This window comes from Adiantum capillus-veneris, chromosome 20 (genome assembly GCF_014529385.1).
Source record: "Adiantum capillus-veneris isolate H3 chromosome 20, ASM1452938v2, whole genome shotgun sequence".
Classification (NCBI taxonomy): Eukaryota; Viridiplantae; Streptophyta; class Polypodiopsida; order Polypodiales; family Pteridaceae; genus Adiantum; species Adiantum capillus-veneris.
The window spans coordinates 133,475,467-133,501,924 of NC_140950.1; the positions used below are offsets into that span (position 1 = coordinate 133,475,467).

The 26,458-nt window shown below is 45.8% G+C and overlaps 2 protein-coding genes across 3 annotated transcripts in view; one reads left to right on the plus strand and one right to left on the minus strand.

Moving 5' to 3' along the window:
- LOC147433264 (heme oxygenase-like, multi-helical) overlaps window positions 1-24,755 on the minus strand; it is a 43,427-nt gene extending 18,672 nt beyond the window's left edge. The window contains exon 1 of one of the 2 annotated variants that reach the window (XM_086492882.1): window positions 24,473-24,752. In XM_086492882.1, the coding sequence (XP_086349008.1) occupies window positions 24,473-24,619 (147 nt within the window). In that variant the 5' untranslated portion in view covers window positions 24,620-24,752. Of the gene's footprint in view, window positions 1-24,472 lie in introns of both variants that reach the window. The other variant, XM_086492883.1, reaches the window with a different exon arrangement.
- On the plus strand, window positions 3,496-4,573 carry LOC147433266 (uncharacterized). Its single transcript, XM_086491500.1, has one exon. The coding sequence runs from the start codon at window positions 3,704-3,706 to the stop codon at window positions 4,571-4,573; it is 870 nt and encodes a 289-aa protein (XP_086347626.1). The 5' UTR covers window positions 3,496-3,703.
- Window positions 24,756-26,458: the final 1,703 nt, after the last annotated feature.

Sequence of the window (26,458 nt, forward strand, 5' to 3'; positions counted from 1 at the left end):
GAATTTTTTTCCGCGGCACCTATGGCTTCAGGCAATGATCAGTCGACTCCCTCTGCATCTGGAGATGCGGGCTGGGATCACAACGAAGATTCAGACAGAGAGTATGGCCCGCCTCGGCCTACTCAGGCGGAGCAAAGAGAGATGGAGCGTCGTCAATTGATTGGCGATGCAACAAAGATGATGCTCAATTTTGCCAAGGACCCGAAGATGGAAAAATATATAAACCAGACCTCTTTGGAAGAGGTACAGAGGGAGTGGCAGAGAACCACAACACCACTCCCGAAACCCGCTCTCAAGAAACCTTCTGCCTCCAAGAAATATACGGAGAAGGAACTGGAGAACGTGGTTGATGCACGGATTGCTCAGCTTTTCGACGTGCAAAAGAAAGGCAAAAAGCACGGCAAAAAGCAGAACAAAGGTACTGACTTCCCGGGATATTTGGGTCGTTAGTCGACATTCGACAAAGCAAAGAAACTGAAGAAGCGCGTCAAGTTTCAAGGCCTACCCAGTTCTTCTTCTTCTTCTGACAGTTCTTCTAGCTCTTCAGACTCGAGCGAAGAAGACAGGAAAAGCAAAAAGCGAAGCAAGAAACAACGCTTCGGAAAGGGCAAGAAAAAGGCAAGGAAATCTAGGTCTCGCCCAGTGAGTGACACTTCTACAGAGGACTCGTCTAAGGACAGTTCAGACTCTGACAACGGAAACTTTTATGCAAACAAGAGGAATTTTTACAAAGCCAACCAGTATGACTTTCTCGAAGATAAAAGCAAGAAAGTCCGAGAGTTTAAGGAAGGTGGCCAAGCACTTAAGTTTGATACTTTTTCGGGATACTCCGATGCTTCGAAGGCTTTGTCTTTTATACAGCAGTTTGACATCGCTTTCACGGGAGGACGCTATTCAGAGCACTCCAAGATTCGGAGAGCTGCCTCTTATTTTAAGGGGAATGCTCGCACTTGGTGGTCCACGCTTCTATTAAGCAAGACTGTGCCAATTACATGGCTAAAATTCAAGAGGCTTTTTATTTCTTCTTGGTTGACTCAAGAGTTTGAAGTCTTGTATCTCGGATCAGAAGACTCAATGGGAAAAGAACTTACCTTTGGTGGAATTTGCCTACAATAACACGATACACTCTTCGACGGGGAAGACGCCATGTGAGATTGTTGAAAGTGCTGCGAAGGTTCCATCCTTCCTGAGCACGAAAGATTAGAAATTTGAAGCGGATGAATATTGCGAGATTTGGATACGGCTTTTGCCAAGGTTCGCGAGACTTTGCAGGAGTCTCAAGAACGACAGAAAAAGGCAGCGGATCGCCATCGTCGCGACTTGAAACTGAAGGAGGATGATTGGGTGCTCTTACTTTTGAGAAGGCACGCCTAAGAAAGAAAAAGGGAAAGGAGAGGCTTTTTTTCCAAAGCTTTGCACTCACAAGAAGTAAAGAACAAATCAGTATCATAATCAGGAATTCCATTTCATAAAGTCTTCCAGCAGAATATTGTCAGCTCTCAGTATCCCTGAAGCTCAAAGAGACATCAGTGACTTTAGTATCAAAATCGAGGCATCTGTTGACAAAGGAGCGGAGTAACTCCCCTCTTGTGCATCCCACTGCACCAGATCTTCGGCCAAGGTGAGTTTCTGGGTTCCATTTGGAGTAGACTATGCTAAACCAAAACATCGAGGTAAAGTTTCACAATCCGAGGAGTATCTGCTAGGTCCTCCTCCTCTATCCACTTCGCATCAAATGTAGGAAAGTTCTTGAACTTAACCAAGAACCGCCTTCGGACTTTACCTTTCTTCGTATCATTATGTGCCAAAATCTGTTCAGGAACAAGGATCTCCTCGTTTTCTTCCACTTTGGGTTGCTCATCAGGCTCCCCATCATCAGGCACATCACCCTTAACAGGTTTCAAGAGACTCACATCTCCGGCCTAGAGAATAAACGGCTCTCGTAAGCTATGACATGGCCTTCTTGCATCAAGACCGCACCCAGACTACGACCACAAGCATCACAAAATACTTCAAATGACTTCTGCAAGTCCGGCAAAGTCAAAATAGGTCCCGTAGTCAATCCAAAAACCCTAATTTCCGAAAATCGCGGAAACGGATTATTTATAAATAAAAAAAATTGGAAAATAATGAGCGACGCAAATTTCGTTGTTTCTCTACTTAAATGAGAAAGAGAGAGAGAATGCTTTTGCTTTCATGTTTTGACTCTCTGTGAGAGAGAGAGAGCAATTGCTTTTGATTTGAAGCTTTTGGGGCTCTGCTTTTGGGCATCCCTTGTAACCTTTAAATTAGTGGTGAGGGCCTCACTTCTCAGAGCATCTGGACGCAGAGTCTGAGAGTGAAACCCTAACCGCTCTCTTGTACTTTGATGATTGATTAATACAAAAAGAAATACCAAAAGGGGCGCCAGTCTTTGGGGCCAATATCTCTAGGCACGGAACTCCGCCGGGCCATTGCAAATCTATTGTGATCTGTGAATTGTTTTGAAGTGGTTATTTGGTGCTGTCGCAGTTGATTCTTGACTTGGAGTGTCCAAGTTTGTTACACTTTGCACCGCTCCGGACCCTGCTGAGAGCGTACGAGTGTCACGATTGTGACTTGTTACACTCTTCTTGATTCATTACAGATGCAGATGCGAAGTGCGACTAACCCAGGAGGACTCCTGTTCTCGAATGGTCACACCCCTTCGCCCAAAAGACATACCTCTTCGCCAAAAGCCACACTCTTTCGACGACTGGTCACACCCCTTCACCTTACGGATGCGACTCTTCACCCAATGGTTGCAGCTCTTCGCCGAAAGGATGTGTCTCGTGTCTCTTCACAAAGAGACGTGCCTCTTCACTGAGACTATTCAATTCCTATAAAAGGAACCCTTGTATCACACTTTCAATCAATCAAACACAGAGTCTTCTAAGTCTTGTTCTAAGTTCAGTTTCAGTTTCTTAAGTCTTAATCATGAGTTTAAGTACTTAATTAAGGATTAGCGACTAGAATCCTTACAGTGGTATTAGAGCAAATTTTTCCCGGGACCCGAAGGTAGTGAGCCTCTCACCCTCGCCGCTACTCTCCCCCTTCCCGAAGTTGTATGGAAGCAGAAGAACGATGGCCAGGACCCATGTCAGCATGAGGTAATCTTTTTTTTCAACCACTTACATAAAGATAAGCAGAAGATGGCAGACAGAGTGGGTGTTGCGGCATACCGGTTGCACTCCTGGAGTAAGTCTCTCCAGCAATAGGTAACTCTTCGCGTGGACGACTTGCGATTTTTCCCATGAAGAGTCACACCCCACCCCCCCCCCCCTTGCGCATCTGACGCGAGCCAGTGCATCCAGGCCGCCCCTTCACCCAACAACTCACACAATGCAGCCCACGCTGGCAGCGCTGGCTGTTTTCGCTGGAGGCAGCAGCGTTCGATTTTAATAAGCACCAGCGCAGCGTTTGGGATTAAAATAAAAAGGCCAGCGCTGGATTTAAAATAAAAGGCCACCCTTTTAATTAAAAGGGTTTTTGGCCGGCCGCCCAACCCAACTCTTAAGTGGCACCCTTTGGGGATTAATTAAACAAAAAACAAAAGGCCAACGGCAGCCAGCGAAATGACTAACCAGCGCCAGCGTGAAGGAAATTCATCGCTCTCTCTTCTGCTAATTCTCAGTGCCACCAATTCTGGCCATCGCCAGGTGCGTACGCGGGCTTGTTCAGAGTCATGGAAGACGATGCCCTCGACGTTCCCGTCAATTTTCTCTCGTACATAGACGAGGTGCCCGAAGAAATATTGCCAGAAAATCCTCCTCAGGCTCCCGAAGTGATAATTATACCAGATACCCCCGAACCAGAACCTGTACCCGAACCGGAACCCGCATTCGAACCGGAAGTAATTCTCATTTCGGATTCCCCATCTCCAGTTCCAGTTCCAGAGGAAAGACAGGTTCCCGACTTCATTCCGGCACCCGAGCCTGCTCCTGTACCTACATTACAGCCAGCAGTGTTGCCACAAAATTACCTGGTTTATGTCACTCATCGACATGCCTCTCGCTCACAGGGCTGGGTGGTGTGGCATATCATAGTTACGTGCGAGCCTCTTCATTTGCCACACTACGAGCACATACTAAGCCGGTACCCCCACTTAGCCTATTCTCTGACGGAGTGTCGCGTGGATTCAGTAAACGACATCATTTCCCAGCAGCCTTTAGTTCGGGTTCACAGCGAGTTACAGCTTCCGGACTACACGCCTTTGACGCGAGATGACACACCTATCAACGAGGTGGAAGATATCGAGGATTCGGATCTTGGACCAGATTTCTTAGAGGAGTGGGACGCAACATCAGCAGCAGCTTCACCCTTTTACGGCAACCACACCTCTCCAACCTCTCCGAGATATTCCCTCTTAGCCGTCAGAATGTCAGAGACAAGCAGTGCTGCACCAGACGATCCGATAGCCATCCCCAAAGAACAGATTTCCGTCCTCCAAGAGGCCCTCTCCACCGGTCTTGCATCGATGACCGCACGTTTGGATGTCCTGCAGCCTTTTCTTCTTCGAGGACGCAGCCAGCTACCCATTCAGTTTCTTCGGTAGGAGAGTCAATTCCTGAGCAAGTCAACGCTCCGGAACCAGAGGTAGACAATCCTGAATTGAAATATCTTTTTAAGATAATAAACACAGCACAAAAAAAGAAAATAGATGCAAAGTTGCCCGAGCCATACAACGGTCGCCGCGATAAGCGCGTGCTGGACCATTGGCTTTTCAAAATGGAGGTTTACTTTTCAAATACTGATCTCATTGAAAGCAAGAAAGTTGCTTTGCCTAGCTCTCTACTAAAGGATACTGCATTCCTTTGGTGGCGTCGCCGCATTAAAGATGGAAAAATCACCGCTACTTGGAACAAATTCCGGCGCGTTCTTTGCAAGGCTTTTGAGCCTGCAAATGCCGACTTTCACGCCCGGTCTTCTCTCCGCCGCCTGAGCCAAACTGGTTCCTTGGCCGCGTACATCTCAGAGTTTCAGAAATTAACTCTTGAGATAGAGACTCTCAGTCCTTCCGACAAACTCCACAGTTTTGTTGACGGACTTGAGCCTTCCCTACGAGATGATGTCCATAAATTTAATCCTGCCACACTGGATGCTGCAATCGCTTATGTTGAGCGTCTTGGTGACAATCGGCACCCACTCAAAAGTTTCCTTCCTGTGATCGAGTTTCCAATTCTGCAAGCTCTTCATAACGTAATTACCAAGGATAAGGTGGTCAGAATCAGCGTTCTTTCTCAGGAGCTCACTCTTCGAGACAATACTCTGCTAGACAAACTTCTTTTCGACCCCAATCTTCTGGACAAGCAGCCACTTCCAGAGCCTCCTCTTCGGCAAATAATCAGAATCGACGAAACAATCGTCCCAACCATAGAAGGAATGGTCGTCGTGATTTTCGGCCGAATACGTCCTCTGGACAGCAATCCTCTTCATCAGCTCCTTCAACATCCAACTCCAACCGTACAGGATTATGTACAATTTGTCATGGAGATCACAGGTGGTATGAATGCCCCAAGAAGTCAAATCCTCGCCAAATTCTCACATGGAGACCACAATTTCAGAACCTATCCACAGCCAACCTCCTGTCCTAGACAAAGGCAAACAAGCAGCACGTTGTGTTCGAGTTTCCAAGGTTGTAAGTGCCTTAATGATGAATGCTCGGAATCACGTCACTGCTCCAGTGGATCTTTCGAATTAGGTTCTCAACCTCCTTGGCTTTGTTGGCAAGCAGCCAATCAATGTTCTTGTGGATAGTGGGTGTTCTACTAATTTCGTCAGCACATCTTTGATTACTAAACTGTGCCTTCAAACTCAACCTAGTGAGGCAGCTTACCAAGTAGAACTTGTTGATGGTTCCTTCCTCGAGTGCAACAAAAGGATTGAAAAGCTGGATTTTCAGATTCAGGATTACCAGGATCAGCTTGGTTTTTCAGTTATGCCCTTGTCACATTACGACTTGATCCTTGGTCAATCTTGGTTGTTTCAGTATGATCCAATAATCAGTTTCAGAGATCACTCAATTCGGCTCTTTCACAAGCAACAGGAAATAGAGCTTCGTGGTCTTTTCAGTGCCAAACCCATTATATTGGTTTCTGCTTTACAAGTCAAACGGCTGGTTCGAAAACGTGATTGTGCTACTGCCTTAATAATGTTAAGAGATGTTAAACCCGGTGCAGAAGAAGCAGAAGTTAAATCCTCCTCAAACATTGCCTATTTGCAGCAACCCTTCTTTCAACCACATTTGGACTTGTTTCCCGACGAGCTACCAACAACTTTGCCTCCTCGGCGTCCCGTGGATCATCCCATTGATTTGATCCCCGGCCAACCTCCACCAATTCGAGCCCCTTATCGAGTTTCATACTCAGAGTCTCAAGAGATACAGCGACAGCTAGAAGATTTGTTGGATAAAGGTCATATTCGCCCAAGCAAAAGTCCCTTTGGAGATCCTGTTCTGTTGGTCAAAAAGAAAGATGGATCTATGCGTCTTTGCATCGACTATCGTGCTTTGAATAAGTTGACGATCAAAAACAAGTTTCCCCTGCCTCGCATTGACGAGTTATTTGATCAGTCACTGGGAGCAAAGATCTACTCCAAAATTGATCTAAAATCAGGGTATCACCAAATTTGCATTCGCATTGGTGATGAGTACAAGACAGCTTTTCGCACAAAGTATGGTCACTATGAATTTCTGGTATTACCATTCGGTTAACCAATGCCCCGGCCTCTTTCATGACGCTGATGAACGAAATATTCGGACCATACTTGGACAAGTTCGTGATCGTGTATTTGGATGACATTTTAGTTTTCAGTCGAACGATGGCTGATCACAAGGAACATTTGAAGCTTGTCTTCCAAGTTTTGCGAACCAATGTGCTATACATCAATAAGAAGAAAGTGATTTCTTCAAGAATCAGGTGGAATACCTTGGTCACATTATTTCTGCCAGTGGCGTTGCAATCGATCCCAAGAAAATACAAGTCATAGTGGATTGGCCTTTACCACTCACCATCTCAGATATGCGCTCCTTTTTGGGACTTGCAAACTTCTATCATACCAAGGTCCACAAATTCTCCGACATTGCAGCTCCTTTGACTGAGCTTACCAAGCAAGATAAACTTCAATGGACTGAAGAAACGGAACAGTCGTTCAAAGCCCTTAAACACGCCTTGACGACAACTCCAGTTTTGGCTATTGCAGATCCTACTCAACCTTTTCAGGTCATGACCGATGCGTCAGATCGTGCTTCTAGAGGTGTTCTTATGCAGAATGAGTGTGTCATTGCTTTTGACAGCCACAAATTTTCAGCCATACAAATGAGATACCCAGTTTATGACAAGGAATTTTTAGCCATTGTTCATGCTTACCGCACTTGGAAACACTATCTTCTTGGCGTAGATTCCGTGGTGCAGGCAAATCCTCAGTCATTGACATATATATTTACTCAACCTGTGATGAATCCTCGTCAAGGACGATGGGTTGAGTTCTTGGCAAATTTTCATATGATTATTCAATATGTGCCAAGCCTTGCAAATGCAGTTGCAGATGCCTTAAGCCGCCTTCTTCGAGCCATCAACTTTGCCATTTCCGGCGTGCAGATGGAAATACCTGCTTGTTTCAAGCATGAGTATTTGACAGATCGAGATTTTGGGGATGCATTTCAAGCTCTTAAATCCTCTACTCCGACTCCTGCAAAGATGAATATGTTTGCAGCTTACACCATTGTCAATGACTTGCTGTATTACATTGATCGCATTTGTGTTCCACACAATACACCATTGCGGAAAATTTTGATCCAAGAACATCATGAAGTCCCTTTTGCTGCTCATCCAGGCATCAACAAGACATACAGATTGTTATCTACAACATATTTTTGGCCACAAATGCAGCAAGATGTTATCAAATTTGTCAAAGCTTGTCATTCCTTTCAAACAATGAAGGCTTCTCGACAACTTCCTCAAGGGTTACTGCATCCTTTGCCCGTACCTCAAGAAAGATGGGAAAGTGTCAGCATGGATTTTATCACTACATTGCCTCGTTCTCAAAAAGGCAATGCACAAATTCTCGTAGTGGTGGATCGGTTTTCAAAGATGGCACACTTTATTCCTTGCAAGAAAGCTGCCTCGACACCAGACGTTGCACAATTGTTTGTGCAACACATTTTCAGACTACATGGATTACCAAAGTCTATTGTTTCAGACAGAGATCCAAAATTCACAGGGCATTTTTGGACATCCCTTTTCAAATCCCTTGGTACAAATTTGTTATTCAGCTCAGCATACCATCCTCAAACTGATGGGCAGACAGAAAGAGTGAATCAAATTTTGGAAGAAATGCTTCGACATTACATACAAATTCGATTGGGGTCATGGGAAGAGTATTTGCCACTTGTAGAGTTCACATATAATAACTCTATCCATTCAATAACTGGTATGACTCCATTCCAAGCAGCTTATGGACATACTCCTCTTATACCGACAAACTTTGTTCTTCAACACAAAGTAGCTCTAGCAGATCAGTTGGTTCAAGAAATGCAAGATGTACTTATTCAAGTACGTGATAAGTTGGTTCATGTCCAACAAAAGTACCAGAAACAAGCCAATAAGCATCGACGACATGCAGATTTCCAAGAGGGAGATTTGGTTTTATTATATGTAGCACCTCATCGCTACAAAACTGTGAAATCGGTCTTTCCAAAGTTGCGCCCTCGCTTCTATGGACCTTTCAAAATAATCAAGAAGTACTCAGTTGTCGGTTACAAGTTGGAACTTCCACTCTCATGGGGAAAACTTCATCCAACTTTCCACATTTCTTGGCTCAAACAATACATACAAGGAGATTCGCCCATTCCAGACTTATCTTCTTATGTGCCAGAAATTGAGGATGAACACATAATTGTTGTTCCAGAAAAGATTCTTGATGTTAGACAAAAAGAAACAAGACGAAAGATCACAACAGAATTTCTTGTCAAGTGGATGGATCTTGATGAGTCACACTCAACTTGGCAGACGGATGAAGATATGCAGCAGTACCCAAACCTCCTTCAAGAATTCTTTGAAAAGCGGAAGACTTTTATCTGAACACGGGGTTTTAATGTAAATGGGAGGGAATGTCACGATTGTGACTTGTTACACTCTTCTTGATTCATTACAGATGCAGATGCGAAGTGTGACTAACCCAGGAGGACTCCTGTTCTCGAATGGTCACACCCCTTCGCCCAAAAGACATACCTCTTCGCCAAAAGCCACACTCCTTCGACGATTGGTCACACCCCTTCACCTTACGGATGCGACTCTTCACCCAATGGTTGCAGCTCTTCGCCGAAAGGATGTGTCTTTTCGCCTAAAGTCATGTCTCTTCACAAAGAGACATGCCTCTTCACTGATGACTATTCAATTCCTATAAAAGGAACCCTTGTATCACACTTTCAATCAATCAAACACAGAGTCTTCTAAGTCTTGTTCTAAGTTCAATTTCACTTTCTTAAGTCTTAATCATGAGTTTAAGTACTTAATTAAGGATTAGCGACTAGAATCCTTACAACGAGCACGCTGAAAATTGTTGGACAGCAGCATTTTCATCACCTCGCAGTTGAGTTTTTGGGTGGACAGCAGACACCTGATTAGTGTTTTTCACAGAGGATGAAGTTACCTCTTGCCAGGATACCATCCGATAGTCGTCTGTGCGGTCTCTCAGTGACTACTGCAGTACACGGTATCTTCGACATCGGCTTGATCATCTACAAGCGTACGATCCTTGGGAAATCCATTCATTACAGCCATCATTCGGCGGTTGCGTACTTTAGAGGGGGTGGTGACTTGTGGTTTGCTATGGACACACCTATGCACTCATTAGAGGAGTTCACACGAGATATGGCCATGCTCATGGCATATGGGATTCCGACATTCCTAGAGAAGACACCGCCATCTTGGGTGGATAGACACTTACCACTTGACCTCGACACGTCAAATCACTTGCTTACATAGGAGCATCTACATGGACTTAGGGAGAGGATCTTGGATCTCTTCTTGGACAGGTTCATTGCTTGGATCTATAGACTGGAGTGGGACTTCAATGCTTTGGACTCTCTTGGAGAGTTTACTTGCGGATTATGTTTTGGTTGACACCGAAGGATTGGAGGCAGGAGATACAGGCAAGACGGCACAAACAGATTGGTCTGGCCTTTCCCCTTCTCAGAGATCATTCATAGCGCAGACTGCTCAATCTGGCTTCCCTTCTTCATACAAGATGATTACGGTGCAGACAGCTTGGTCTGACCGCACCTCTTCTCAGAGGCCCTTCACAACGCAAACTGTTGAGTCTAGCTTTCCCCTCATCTTGGATTACCCTACCTAATGACAGGACACTATTCGGTGATGGTTCGTGGGGTCTATCGGTGACTACAGCAGCTTACGGTAGCTTCTACAGTGCAGACTGCTTAGTCTTGCTTTCCTTGATTCGGAGGACGTTTACGGCGCAGATTGCTACATCTGGCCTTCCTAGAGTTTTACACAGTTTAGCCACCTGGCCAACCCTGGGTTGCAGGTTCATGCATTGATATACTTCTGATCATTCTCATGACGGTTCCTGGGCTTACCCATTTTCTCCAGACAATTTGACTACAAACACCACAAATCCTATTGGACAAGACACTTGCACATCTATTGGCGCTTCTTTTACGACAAGGAGTTGTTTTCACACTCAGTTCAAGACCTTCACGCAATATCTTCACCATGTATCGGCGGAGTACAGCAGTTTGCTACGCTGGTCGTGATGGCACTTTACCATGGAGATTTCTTGGCGGTCGGGACACCCCGGACTGCTGCTACACTCTCAGAGTTCTCCGGAGTATTGTCCTTCAGTGGACATCGCAGCTGTAACAGACCTGGAAACTCCAAGTCGAGAATCTACCGCGACAGCACAAATAATCACTTCAAAACAATTCACACTTCACAATTAATTCGACACTGGCCCGGCGGAGTTCCGTGCCTAGAGATATTGGCCCCAAAGACTGGCGCCCCTTTCGGTATTTCTTTTTGTATAATCTGAGTTCAAAGTACAAGAGTGCGGGCAGGGGCTCACACTCAGACTCTGCGTCTAGATGCTCTGAGTTGTGAGAGGCTTGCTCACATATTTAAAGATAACAAGGGATGCTAAAAGCAGAGCCCAAAAGTTGTTTAACTCAAAAGCTCTTCATAAAGCTAAAAGATATTTCTCTCTCATGCCATACTTGGCTACAATAAAGCCAGCCTTAAAAAATTAAAGCTCTTCTCTCTTTCTATCTCCTTGCGTAGTCAATAAAGCAGCCAAAAGCTTTACGTAGAATTTCAGCCAACGTTTACGTAGCAAAAAGCAATAAAAATCTGTCCGCATTTTCCGTCGCTTTTTACCTGCTGCCACGTCAGCCAGGGCCCAGTACGGATCTTGCCACGTCAGCCTCAACCTACCACGTCAACGTCAGCCTACCATTTTGCGGGAGTAAGCTGCAGAGAGAGTGTTTGTGTGTGTAATGGGCATGACACGTCACCAGTTTGTGACATACCCCCCCCTTGAAAGCATTGTAATCGCCCTCGATCAACGATTACGCCTGCAAAACAGACAAAAGCCATAAACTGTCTTTTTGCAGACACTAACTGTTAGAACCGACGCACTAGGAACACACATCTAGCACATGTACTAATCGACAGCCACATCACACGACATCACAAGACATCACTAGACATCACATGACATTCAACATTCATTCGGATCTTAGACCATGATTTATCGGCAATGCAATTAGCAATCGCATCTAGATCCACTCAAGACCTCATCGATGCCCGATTGACTAACCCCTATTGCAACCATGTCTATTCGAGATCATTCATACCAAAATGCTGCAGTCATTTCGTCTATCCATTCCTGCACTTAAAAACAAGTCAAGAACAAATCAGTTTCATATTCAGGAATTCCATTTCATAAAGTCATACAGCAGAATACTGTCAGCTCTCAATATCCCTGAAGCTCAAAGAGACAACAGTGACTCTAGTACTCTAAAAATCAAGCATTTGTTGACAAAGGAGCGGAGTAACTCCCCTCATGTGCAACCCACTGCACCAGATCTCTGGCCAAGCTGAATTCGGGGTTCCATTTGGAGTAGACTATGCTAAACCAAAAGCTTCAAGGTAAAGGTTCACAATCTGTGGAGTATCTGCTAGGTCCTCCTCCTCCATCCACTTCGCATCCAATGCAGGATAGTTCTTGAATTTAACCAAGAACCGCCTTCGTACTTTACCCTTTTTCTTTTTGTCCGTATGTGCCAAAATCTGTTCAATAACAAGAATCTCCCCGTTTTTTTCACTTCGGGTTGCTCATCGGGCTCCCCATCTTCGGGCCCATCACCTTTAAAAGCTTTCAAGAGACTCACATGAAATGCATTGTGAATTCTCCAAGTGTCACGCAGTTTCAATCGGAAGGAGACATCATTGATCTTTTCGGAAATCTGGAAGGTCCATAGTATCACATCCTAAGCTTTGGAAAAAGTCTCTCCTTTCTCTTTTTCTTTCTCAGGCGTGCCTTCTCGAATGTAAGAGCACCCAATCATCCTCCTCCAATTTCAAATCGCGATGATGGCGATCTGCTGCCTTTTTTTGTCTTTCCTGAGATTTCTGCAACGCCTCGCGGACCTTGGCAAAAGTCGTGTCCAAGTTTTGCGTATACTTATCGGCTTCAAAAATCTTATCTTTCGTGCTTAGGAAGGGTGGAACCTTCGCAACACCTTCAATAATCTCAAATGGCACCTTCCCCGTCGAAGAATGTATCGTGTTGTTGTAGGCAAATTCCACCAAAGGTAGATACTTTTCCCATTGAGTCTTTTGATCCGAGATATAAGACTTCAATAAATCTAAAACCACTGAATTGGCAATCTCAGATTGCCCGTCAGTCTGCGGGTGGAAAGATGACGAGAACTGCAACCGCGTGCCAATGTTCTCCCAAATTGCCTACCAAAACAAACTCGTAAATCTGGTGTCTCTGTCGGAGACAATTGTCTCGGGCATGCCATGTAATTTGAAAATCTGGTCCACAAACAATCTCGCTAAATGATCCGACTTGACTGTTTTCTTCACTGGAATGAAATGAGCATACTTGCTAAATCTGTCAATAACAGTCCAGATACCATTGTGACCACTGTGTGTCCTCGGGAGATCAAAAATGAAATCCATCGCAATACTTTCCCAGGGGCAGGTGGGTATGGGCAAAGGATGTAACAATCCCTGTGCTTTATGCCTGTCAAACTTGACCTTCTGGCATACCAAGCAACTGCGCACAAACTCGTCCACATCTTTCTTGAGTCTCGGCCAAAAGAAGCATCTCTCTACCCCTTTCATGGTGGTAGCAATGCCGCGGTGACCCGTAAACGGTGGACAGCCGCATTCAGTCATAACCTTTTCTCTCAACGGCTGTGTAACGCACAACATGGTTTTCCTCATCAAGTAGCTATCCCGAATGGAATATCCCACTAATGTCTCCCCCGTATCCGTGTGAAAACGTTTGCAAAATCTGTATCCGTGGCATACTGATCGACCATATCCTCGAAGCTCCTATGATGTATCACGGAAATAGCCATAACCAACAGTTTTCGAGACAAAGCATCTGCCACCAAATTCTTTTGTCCCTGCACATGGACAATCTAGAAGTGAAACTGTGACAAGATGTTCGCCCACCGCATATGCATTTCTGATAGCTGCTTCCGTGACAAGAAGTAGCACAAACTCTGATGGTCTGTAAAGACAGTAAAATCCGCTCCAAGTAGGTAGTGCCGCCACTGAGTAAGAGAGTGGATAACCGCCAAAAGCTCTTTCTCATAAATCTGTGCTATCAATTCCGGCCTTGAGAACAATCGGCTCTCGTAAGCAATGACATGGCCTTCTTGCATTAAGACCGCACCCAGACTACGTCCACAAGCATCACAATATACTTCAAATGACTTCTGCAAGTCCGGCAAAGTCAAAACTGGTCCCGTAGTCAATTTCTCATTCAATGTCTGAAAGGCAGTCACCTCTGTGGATCCCCACGAGAAAGGGACTCCTTTCTGTGTCAAAACATGCAAAGAGGAAGCAACCTCTGCAAACTTTCTAATGAACAGCCTGTAGTACGAACACAATCCCAAGAAGCTTCTAAGTTCATGGACATTCTTCAAATTGGGCCAATCAGGGATAGTCTCTATCTTGACCGGATCAATCTGCACTCCTGCTGCTGCTGACACAATGTGTCCCAAAAAGTGTATCTCTGGTAGGAAAATTCACTTTTCTTTGCATTAATCACTAACTTGTGATCTCGTAATGCCTGAAAGACTTGAAGCAGATGATCTCTATGTTCTGCCTCATCCTTGGAGAAAACAATGATATCATCAAAGAAAGTGCCAACGAATAGTCTGTATTCTCGAAAAATCATGTCCGTCATCCGGTTAAATGTCGCATGAGTATTGGTTAGGCCAAAAGGCATCACCAAAAACTCAAATAACCCAAAAGTCGTCCGAAAGGCTATCTTGTAGACGTCTCCCGGCACGATTCGGATCTGATGATATCCACTCTATCCTGCTAAAACACGAGGATCCCTGTAATCTGTCAAGTATATCATCGATCCTAGGAATCGGAAATCTGTTCTTGATGGTGATTTTGTTGAGAGCTCTTGCTGAAGTCTGCGTTTTTGGGCTGAAACTGCAAACTCGCGGGATCTAACCGTGGGGCGAGGATCTGCTGCGGGAAGGTGAGATTTGCGAGGTTCGGGGCTGGTTCTGCTGTGTCTAAATGTTGAAAACTGAAAACGCTAGTCTACTTGTTGGTTCTGTCGCAAAGATCTGCAAAAACGCTAAGGTGTCAGGCTGATGCAAAACGCTAGGCTGGTTCTGTCTGCTGCGGTGGAAAACTGCTAACGCTACAACTGATCTGCAAACCAGAACGCTAAGGCTGAAAACTGTTTTCTGTTGCAAAAACGCTAAGGTTCCTGTTGTCTTGCTGTGGCCAGGCTGATTTGCTGTATAAAAACACCAAGGCTGGTCTTGATCCAAAAACACTAGCTTCTCTACTATGATGCAAAAATGCTAGGGCATCTTGGGGGTCCTGATGAGAAGTTGCCTATTGAGCAAGTGCTCCTACTGCCTCTTCTGCCCATAAGTGCTAGCGCTAGGTTTCTATATATACAAGCTTATCAAATTTGCCCTACCTAGTTCCCAACAAAAGTCACTTAAAAATAATGAGTGAAAAATGTCAAAAATAGGGAAAATAGGTCTATGCACTGTAAAAATGCTCTTGATGGGTTCTGATGGAAATCTGATGATCATGTTGTGTGCAACCAGAGGATATGCATCTACTCTACTGAATTGAACCCATGTCATGAAGTAGCTTGTCCATTGTGCACGTGACAACACCACTCTGCTGCTTCAAATAGGTCTAGGGCATACTTGTACGGCTAGTATGTCTTCGGGCTGGCCATCCATAGTCTAGGTTGTACCTGGTCTGGCCGCACGAGTTTGGGGCCGGCCGCCCACCTTTGTCCGGGCGCCCTCATATATTTCCTATATGTTATTTTATGTTGGGTCGTGGGGGATTTTTCCAGGCTTTGCCCTACCTCCCCTAGGGCACCTATTTATGGGGCCAGGGTGTTACGTGCAGTGGAACGAATGTTTGCGCTTTGCTCAAGATGAGTGCTCCGAACTGTGCTCAAGGTTCCTTTTGTTCTTATGGAAGGGAGAGCCTTCCGTTCTTAATGAGAGAATGCTATGATCACAAACAAAGTGAATGGACACTGTGCGTGCAAGTGTATAAGACTGAGAGATAAGAGAGAGAAGAGAGATACAACACCACAGACGTCGTAAAAACCCTCCTCCGAAGGCCCAACTCTCGTCGGCGAGAGTGGTCTATTTATGATTGCACAAACTGGTACAAACTGTATGCATGAGACTGATGCAAGTCTAGGCTATGTTGACGACGACGACGGGGATGACGAGGCCGACACTAGGACTGAAATTTGCAATCTTTTATCTGTTGTCCAAAAACGCTATAGGCTGAAATATGCGGCAAGTCCAAAAATGCTGATTCTGGGGCTATTTCTGTAGGTCTTTGTCGCTGAAAATCTGCAGGTTTTAGGCTGAAAACTGAGGTTTCTTGGGGCTGAATCTGATGGTCTTTCTACTGCTGAAAATCGCCAAGGCTGAAAACTTGTAAAAGCTGAAATCTGCAAACGCCAGGATCTCCAAAACGCTAGGGGTGCAATCTGGAAAACGCTAGGTGTGCAAGGACTCCTTGCAGCTGCTGATGATGCTCTGTATCTGAGATACTAGGCGATGATGCAAAACGCTAGGTGCAAGGGAGCAATGGCAATCTTGGGTTGCTGAAAAACGCCAAGAGAAAGGGGGAGCTGGCAATGAGGAAAAACGCTAGGACTGAGTCTTGCTTGGAGGGAAGTCCACCAAGGGGTCTTGCTGAGAAGTTGCCTGTTGAGCTTTGCTCTTGTTGCCTCTTCTGTCATTTAGTGCTAGTTTAGGTTTGCTTATATATAAACTTACTCAATTTGCCCTACCTACTTTCCAACAAAAGTCACTTAAAAATAATAGTGAAAAATGTCAAAAATAGGTAAAATAGGCTAAATACACTGGAAAATTCTCCTGAAGGATTTTGATAGATTTTATGGAAATGCTTATGATCATGCTGTGTGCAACCACAGGATATGCATCTACACTAAGTGTCTGGGCATGCACGGTCTACGAATAGACTCACAAAAGTGCCAGATCACTTCTAATCTAGACTGACTGGACTGACTCAACCCTGTTATGCTGTAGCTTGTCCACAGACACATAGGGTTGGATGTGTCACGTGACATCCCCTCCTTTTCAAAGTGAGGTACTAGTACCGAACTGTATGGCGTCGAGGGAGATCGCCAATAGCATCCGGAATCCTGGAAGGGACTCTTCGCCAGCCCACTCTAATGTGTGGGTCGTGCAGTACTTGAACTTCATAAAGGTCTGCAAAGCTTGCTTCTTTGGGCCGCGCCGAAAGCGACAGTCTTTTGTGGCTCCTTCGATGCTTCAACTTCGTCTAGAGTCGTGCTTCTTCCTTCTTCAAGAGTCTCCATGGGTGAAAATTCATGAAACCATTTCCAACACAAAACCATGAACATACATATTCCATGTAAAGTGACTGAAAAAAATCTTAGTCTTCTCTAAAGACTGTGTATGCAACGTAGATGAACATAGAGACGGAGTGACAAACCGTTCACCAAACATATGCAAACAATGAGATCGAATCTTTCTCTTTTGATCTAGAGCAATCAACTGTGGCAATTCACAACGGAAAATGCGCATGCTTGGTGCTCATACTTTCATGTGCTCTTTCGGGTGCTGTGTCATGCCAACGAAGAGACATGGAATGTGACTTCTTTACATACATACTTTTCAGCTTTTCATGAAAAATCCGCATACATTCGTGCTCATCCATGAGTGAAACGTGCTCAACATACAATATGTCATGCCTAATAAAAGGGATCACATAAAGACGCTGACTAAAATATAGGAAACGATCACGAATGAAACACTCGAACAATGCGTGCGTATCAATCATGCGAACACATGATACTTCCTGTGAGGTTTCTTTGGACCTAGGCTCGAGAGCCAAGATCGATCCTTCGTGATTGATCGAATCTGCAAGATTAGCTTCGCTAGAAAAAGCATTCACTAACTCATCCTTCCTGTGAACAACCACATCTTCTTCATGCAAATCATCATGCTTGTGAGAAATCACATCTTGATCATGCAAATCATCATGCTCATCATTATCATCCAACTCATGATGCAAATCATTGTCATTCAAATCGTCATGCAAATCATGTGTCATGCTTTGGAGAAGAAGAGACTGAGAGAGCCTCCTTCTCATGAATCCTTTCAATCTTGTCCTGCATATTAGCAATGAGAGAGAGAGAATGAACAATGTCCTCTCCACGAATGACAATGGGAGAATCACTTTTGGCATAGAGAGAAAGTGTTAGCCTCTCCTAGGCGGGCTCTCTCAACAAGAGAGGAACTGATCACATCATGCATACTTCCTGGGTCAAACAATATGACAAAACGCTGCCCCGACACCTGACCATAACATTTAATGAGAGAATCATCAATGGGAGGGTCAAGAGAAACTTGGGGCACACTTGTGTTATCAGTAATTGCATTGACAAAGGAAGTGGGTTATGTGGATTCTTTAGATTCATTCGATTCAAGCTTAGGACATGTTCTTTTTATGTGACCCTTAATGTGACAATGAAAACAACGACCTTCCTTAGTATAAGTGCTTTGATCTTCCAACGTGATGTATCCTCCTACAATTTCTTGGGCTATCTTTTCATCTGGAGTAAACTTAGGTTTAGCAATTATATTAGCCTTACCCTTAGGTTCATTGGAAGAATTCTTTTCTGAGAGACTGTTGAAAGATTGGTTAGAAGAGTTATCGTTCTTACCGTTCTTACCGTTCTAAGGGTTCTGAGGCTGAGAGGTACTTGTGGAAGTCTTGTTCTCCTTAGGCTTTCCCTTGTTGTGCTTCATCTCCTGTGCGAGAGCAATCGCTACCGCCTTGTTGAGATCGATTGGGTCGAAGACTTCTACATCAAACTTGATATAGTCGTCTAATCCAAAAAGGAATGCCTCTTTGAGTTCATCATCCAACTTGCATAATTGGGTATCTAGCTGCAAAACACGATTAGAAAAGACATAACCGGCATACCATTTTGCTTGAGAGCGCGCCAATCGTCATTCAATAGTGCGAGGTACTGAGGTGGCATAAAACGCGCCTTGAGCTTGTCTTGGAAATCAACCCAATTGAAGGAAAGGGGCGTGAATTTGTCGGCATCCTCTAGGTGCGCGGCTAACTGTGCCTCTCGCCAAGCGTGGTACCAATTGATGGCATCACCGGCAAGGTACATAGCTGTCGTCAAAACTTTGCTATTTCCAGTCTTCTTAGTTGTCGCAAAATAAGCATTAAATTGATGCAACCAAGAATGAATAACCGTAGCATCCATCTTACCATCATACTTACTGAAAGTCGACTTCTCTGTGACTGGATTGTTGGAATCCGCATCGTGGCTTGCGCCACGCGAGGAACTCCCACGATCTTTGGCTGGTTCGGACTTCGAGGGAAGTACTTGTCGAACCAATTCTTGAGTGCGTAGTTCTCTTTGAGCTTCACGCTCGACCTCCAAGGCCACTCTTTGAGCTTCACGCTCAGCCTCCATGGCCACTCTCTAAGCTTCACACTCGACCTCCAAGGCCGGCGTCGTGCTGCCGCTTCCTCCTTTCTTTGTTCTTTTCTTTCTTTTCGTTCGTCGCGTTCACGTTCCAAGGCAATGCGAGTCTCTTCTTGTTTGGCCATCATGTTCACGCGAGTCTCTTCTTGTTTGGCCATCATGTCCATCATCGACTTGACCAGTGCCTCCATAGGATTTGGTACACTTTGTGGCGTAGATGGCGAAGGGGGAGGGTCGGAAAAATCCCTTGGTGGGGAGAACTCTTCGTGGCCTCTCTCATGCTCACCACCTGTATGCGAAGTATCCATTCCGCTTCCGGTGATGACCATGCACTATGATCTTTGGTTCTTAAGTCCACGAGGGACTTGGGTTCTTGAGGGTCTTGGGTTCTTGGGTGCTTGAGCGTCTTGAGGTTCTTGAGGTTTTCTTTCGCTTGCAAACCGTGTTTGAGAAGGATCTTCTCTTCACCCGAGTTCTACTCCTTTCCGCGGGCACACCCCTTGGCGGCCTTGCGCTCACACCAAGGTTGCTTTTTCCCACCTCACGTCGATTGGCCGGCCGCTAAGTGCACGGTCCGCTCTCAATGAGTGAAAAGAGACACAAGGGAAGGCTGGACAAGCCCTTCTTTCTTGGGATTCCTATCACTCTTCAAAAACACGATTAGGAATTGACACGCCCAAGCGAACTTGGGTTCGTGCGACCGCAACAAGCAAAAAAAAAAAAAAAACTTGTGATTTTTCAGAACACTGCCAAAGCTCTGATACCAATGTTAGGTGCAGCGGAATGAATGTTTGCGCTTTGCTCAAGATGAGTGCTCCGAACTGTGCTCAAGGTTCCTTTTGTTCTTATGGAAGGGAGAGCCTTCCGTTCTTAATGAGAGAATGCTATAATCACAAACAAAGTGAATGGACATTGTGCGTGCAAGTGTATGAGACTGAGAGATAGAGAGAGAAGAGAGATACGACACCACAGACGCTAAAAAAACCCTCCTCCGAAGGCCCCACTCTCGTCGGCGAGAGTGGTCTACTTATGATTGCACAAACTGATACAAACTGTATGCATGAGACTGATGCAAGTCTAGGCTATGTTGATGACGACGACAGGGATGACGAGGCCGACACTAGGGCTGAAATCTGCAATCTTTTATCTGCTGTCCAAAAACGCTATAGGCTGAAATCTGCGGCAAGTCCAAAAACGCTGATTTTGGGGCTGTTTCTGTAGATCTTTGACGCTGAAAATCTGCAGGTTTTAGGCTGAAAACTGAGGTTTCTTGGGGCTGAATCTGATGGTCTTTCTACTGCTGAAAATCGCCAGGGCTGAAAGCTTGTAAAGGCTGAAATTTGCAAACGCGAGGATCTCCAAAACGCTAGGGGTGCAATCTGGAAAACGCTAGGTGAGCAGGGACTTCTTGCGGTAAAGATCTGCTGTTGATGCTCTGTATCTGAGATGCTAGGCGATGATGCAAAACGCTAGGTGCAAGGGAGCAATGGCGATCTTGGGTTGTTGAAAAACGCCAAGAGAAAGGGGGGGCTGGCGATGAGGAGAAACGCTAGGACCGAGTCGTGCTTGGAGAGAAGTCCACCAAGGGGTCTTGCTGAGAAGTTACCTGTTGAGCTTGGCTCCTATTGCCTCTTCTGCCATTTAGTGCTAGTCTAGGTTTCCTTATATACAAACTTACTCAATTTGCCCTACCTACTTTCCAACAAAAGTCACTTAAAAATAATAAGTGAAAAATGTCAAAAATAGGTAAAATAGGCTAAATGCACTCGAAAATTCCCCTGAAGGATTCTGATGGATTATGATGGGAATGCTTATGATCATGCTGTGTGCAACCAGAGGATATGCATCTACACTAAGTGTCTAGGCATGCATGGTCTATGAATAGACTCACAAAAGTGCCAGATCTCTAATCTAGATTGACTGGACTGACTGAACCCTGTTATGCTGTAGCTTGTCCACGGACACATAGGGTTGGATGTGTCATGTGACACAGGGAATACCCTACTACCCACTTCCACATCATCTGGTCATGGTAGTCATGGGGGGCTGATCGCCCCATTTCACCACATCTTGCATTTGTGGTCTTCTCTCTCTCTCTCTCTCTCTCTCTCTCTCTCTCTCTCTCTCTCTCTCTCTCTTCCGCACACGCGCTCTCACATAAACCTCATCCAAGGAAAGTCGGATGATCAAATACGAAGTGGATCTAGAGATAGAAGTATCCCCCTCTGCCTATCAAAGCCAACTCCAACACATGCACTGAAACATGCACCTGAACTGATGCATACAAGATAACCAAGAGTCACCTGAAGCCCGAACTGGAACTTCCTTCCTTAGATGGAAAATGAAAAGTCATGGAACATCCCTGCTTCAATAAGGGAAGAAATCCCCCTTTGTCATCCTCTATCCGCAATCTGGTACAAAAGTGCAACTAAATCATCAACCTGCTACCCATCGGATAGGTAGCTCCATCGACAATTCCAAGAAAGACGTGAATTTGCAAAAGGCAAAGCCGATCTGCCAATCCATCTCCTCGAAGAAAACACCGCCATAGGAACCTCCTCCAGAAATGAGAAAGATCCTGTTGTTGTCCTCACACTTCCCTCTGAAGAAGCTGGAAATGAGTAGCTCCCCCTCTGGATCCAACAATCGCATACTCCTTGCGGGAAAGCACGATAACATGACTCCATCTGGGATAACCAAAGCAATCCAGCACTGCTACACATCCTAAGGACTCCATCGGGTTCCCCTCGGTGAAGAGAGGTCGGGGTAATCAAGGGTAATGACGACGAAGTCGTACACGAGGATCCAAGGCCTCACATAACCAAATCTGCCCCAAACTTGAAGAAAAACAGGGAAAAACAGCAAGCTTCTTCTCTCTCAATCATGTCCAAAACCGCATCGGATCAGTCACATCCGAGTACTCAGGTGGTAGTATCACCATAGGGCTCTGATACCATGTCAAAGGTGGCAAAGAGAGAGAGAGAGAGAGAGAGAGAGAGAGAGAGATCGGAAAGGCTCTCCATGCTGATAACAATCTGCTCATACAAGTGACCAAGGGTGGTCCGACATAGAAGTGGCATGCCCAATGGATAGACCCGAGGCACACAACTGCGACTGCTACTGACATTGCTTGACATTGCCAACTGCTCCTGCACACGAGACCACTGACACGGTCTCGTCATCGGTTGCCCTAGTGGCACGTGCGCACTTCACTTGCGCTACATGGACATGCTTGTGCTACAGTCTAGCATGAGTCATTAGCTTAGGGAGCTTGGCACCTTTATGAGCCTCTAGCAAGACGTGCATGTTCAAGCCGGTCATAGTTGCATAGCCTCTCTTGCACAGAACAACATTTCATCATGCAGGCATTTTACCACATGAACCACCTCTTATAGGTCATTTATTAATAAGTGACTTTTCATTTACCCTTGTTGGAATGTAGGTAGGGCAAATGGCTAAAGGAACTATGAAAGGAAGCATGGGGCCCCAGTAGAGAACAGATGAATGCAAAGACACAAGGAGGGAGGCACCCAACCGGCAGCACCTCACGCTTCTCTAGCGTTTTCTCTCAAGATCAACCCAATGTTTTCAGCATCAAGAAAACAATGTTTTCAGATCAGTCCTGAACCTCGCTGTACCGCACCCTTCCCGGTTGTTTGCAGATCCTCGCCGCATCGACCATCAACACCAAGATCAGCCTAGCATTTTTGGTTTCAGCTCAAAGCAGCCAGCGCTTTGCAGATTCAGCCTAGATCAACTAGCGTTTTTGCATTCTCAATTTTGCATGCATTGGCGGTTACATATCCTCGCCGCAGTAGCAAATTCACAGCGGAAGTACCTAGCGTTTTCAGTTTTCAGCCTTAACGTCGTCGTCGTTGTCGACACCATCGTCGTCATCAAGTACCACAGCATTAGTACCCATTAGCATCAACATCTCAGCATCCAGTCATTGTATGAGCATTGTGCAGGAATAAAGAAAGTACTTGCTCCCGCAACAAAGCAAGGGGACACTTGAGGGTTTGAGACCCGACATTCAATGTCGTCTCTTTTCTCTCTCTCTTGTGTCTTTTTCTTTCTTTCAATTCAGTTCGGTCTTTCAAGTGGAGTAAAGTGTCCCTTGTGTTTGTGCGGAGTACTAGATCTGAACTAAATCCATAAACACTTCCGTTGAATCCAGGCTCTTGCAGGATCTCCTCCTGTCAGGAAGGCTGATCTGAAGAAAGAAGGAACCGGATCAGGGCTTCCCTATGATGTGGTTACCATGTGACGAACATGGATATGCTCCTCTCGTATGCCTGCACCATGATGGAGGTGCTCTGCATCTACCAGATAATAGCCCTCCATGCATCTGCCTCGGGAAGGAGAAACGCAAGGAGAGGACTTATTGCCCACGACCGCATGCTGCCCCTGCCTCATGCCAAAAACGCTAGGCTGCTGTCCAACAAAAACGCTAAAGGACTGCCCTGCTGCATGACAAACGCAAGGGAAAGGGGGAGCAGAAACGTTGGCCCTCCCCTCTCCTCTAGCTGCAAAACGCTGGCTGAAAGGGCTGCCCATGAGGCGGCCCTGCCTGTGCTGCACACACCACACAAGAAGTGACTCCCTATTAGGGAAGACACCAGCCTGTCCGACCCCAGCCCTATGGCTCCGCGACTTTGGAAAAGGGGTGGAAAATAGGGGATGGGTACAAATGCATGGGGAAAAATAGGGGGAGCTTGGGATAAATTATCCTAGGTCTCCAGAGCCTATGTGACCATGGAACAAAGCCAAAACCCGAGCTAAACATGGCTAGACACGACCCGACATGAGAGTCCTACCTCACACTGGTCGGGCACAGCCATAAAACAGCCCTCATTCCCTAATCTGCTCCTGGGAGATATTGGAGCTACCACTTTGCTCACATAAAGGTGATTTACACCTACAAAGGTAAAGACTATACCTGCTATAGTGGTGATCGGCATGGATTACCCATAGCTGGTGTCATACGTATGGCAGTATCCCATCTATAATTGTATGAAAAAGAAGTCAGTAATTATCCTAGGGAAGTATGGGATACTTTCGAAGCAATGAAGCGCTGGAGAGGATCATCCTCTCTCTCTCTCTCTCTCTCTCTCTCTCTCTCTCTCTCTCTCTCTCTCTCTGTGTGTGTGTGTGTGTGTGTGTGTGTGAAAAGAAAGGAATCACCTACCAGCCAGCGCTTGAAATTTTCAAGATCGACAGTGCCATCTCTGATGCTGACGATGAAAGGATGACTTCGAGTGGCAGAAAGAAAGAGTTCCTTGTGCGTATCCAGCCACCGCTCTGTCACTCCCTCTTCCTTCGCCTCCGTAGCCATAGCAGTTGCAGAGCTCTCTCTCTCTCTCTCTCTCTCTCTCTCTCTCTCTCTCTCTCTCTCTCTCTGTGTGTGTGTGTGGGCAACGACAGAACTGAGCTCACTTGTGCCACCGAGAGTGAACTGTTCGCCAAATGCACACCACGTGGTCCGAATTGCTTCTTTCCTCAAAAGTGATTACAAGTAAACAAGGCCGACACTTACGCGCACACGGCGGCACTGCCTGCTGTGAGAGAGAGAGAGAGAGGGGGGGGGGGGGGGGGGGGGGGGGGGGGCCAAGCTGGTTGGGCACGGCTTCAAAGAGCACCCCGTGCATAGGTTGAGAGGGAGCTCAAAGAGGTGCTAGTGGCCTATGCTTTGCAGAGGGAGGTTGAGCGGACGTCGAGGATTGGTTCAGAACGCTGCTTTTGACTGCTTTGAGCGAGAGAGTAAGAGAGAGAGAAAGATATGCTATTTTAATTAGTAAGCCTAAAAAATAGACTAAAAAGCCTAAAAGAGTGCCTAAAAAATATATACACAATTTTGATAGGCACCACGCTGTCAGGAGTTTTTTGGAGCAAGGGATTGCGCATATGTACATACACATGCATGGTGCATCGAATAAAGGATTGCCCAATTTCCATAGCCAGGTAGTTACGTGGGGCCCACGTGTGTACAGGTAGGACAGGGTGTACATAGTGCAGCGATTTTCACTATTATCAGTACCAGTGTGTTTTTTCTACAATAAGGAGGAGCTGGTAGCGCGTAAAACTTCTCGAGGAAGCTATCCGCGGGCCGACGACATGAGGTAAGCAGGTGCGTCAGATGGCATCGAGTGGCGTCAGGAGGTCGAACGGGGTCAATACTTGCACGCAGAGAAGTACGGACACGACGTGGGTGTTTTCTTGTGATACTTATGCGGAAAGGTCATCATGAGGACCACTTTTTGGGGCCACTTCACGTGGTTGCAGGATGCATTATTTGAAAAAACTGATTGCCAGGTGTGCGCATGGATGCAGCAGGGTGACAACTATGCACTGCGAGGTCAGTTTTTGGCCTGTTCGGGGTCCGTTTGAGGTCATCTAAAAGGCCACGGGTACCAAACTAATAAAGCTAAGTGTGGGAACTAAAAAAACTGAGAGAAGACCAAAAAGAACGTGGAGAAGAGAGAAGGAACAGCCGCAAGTGTGTTTTTGCTGTTTTTTAGAGCATTTTTTGGCCCTAAACTGCTCTTCCGAGGTCGGATTTGAGCACTGTGACATTGTAGGGTGGGGTTTTTGGGCGTTCCGGACGCAATGGCACTGTCCATTTTGCCAAATTTCTCATAGATTTTCTGCTGCTTTTCTGTGTAATCTTCTCCGGTGAGTGAAGCCTCTGCTTAACTTTGTGGTTGTATCGGGTGTATTTCCTCAATACTGTGTAAACTATTTGCCCCATTGGTGTTGGGCTGAGCTTCATTGAGTCTAAACAACAGCAATTTTCCTCCTTTGAGCTGAATTGAGAGTGTGTGTGTGTGTGTGAGTGTTGAGTGGGCAAGTGGGAAATCTCTCTCTTCTCACTCCGTCTGTGTGTTTCTTGTCTCGGCCAGGCTGGTTGTGTAAGCCGAGTGGTGCCCCCTAGTGTGTGTGTGTGTGTGTGTATGTGTGTGTGTGTGTATCTTCCTAAGAGTGTGCGTCGGGTCATTATAGAGGCGTTCTGTGTGTTTCCATCCCGCTCACATTCTTTTGGCGCCCCCACGGAGGATCTTTTTCGAGTACCTTCTGCTTCGAGCTTCGAGCTTCGAGATTCGGGGCTACAGGTTACAGGGACAGGTACAGGTACAGGTGATTCACACAGGTACAGGTAGCTGGAGTACAGTGATAT

Bases quoted from the DNA above. Each gene is read 5' to 3' on its own strand.
- LOC147433266 (XM_086491500.1), top strand. From the start codon at position 3,704: ATGGAAGACGATGCCCTCGACGTTCCCGTCAATTTTCTCTCGTACATA.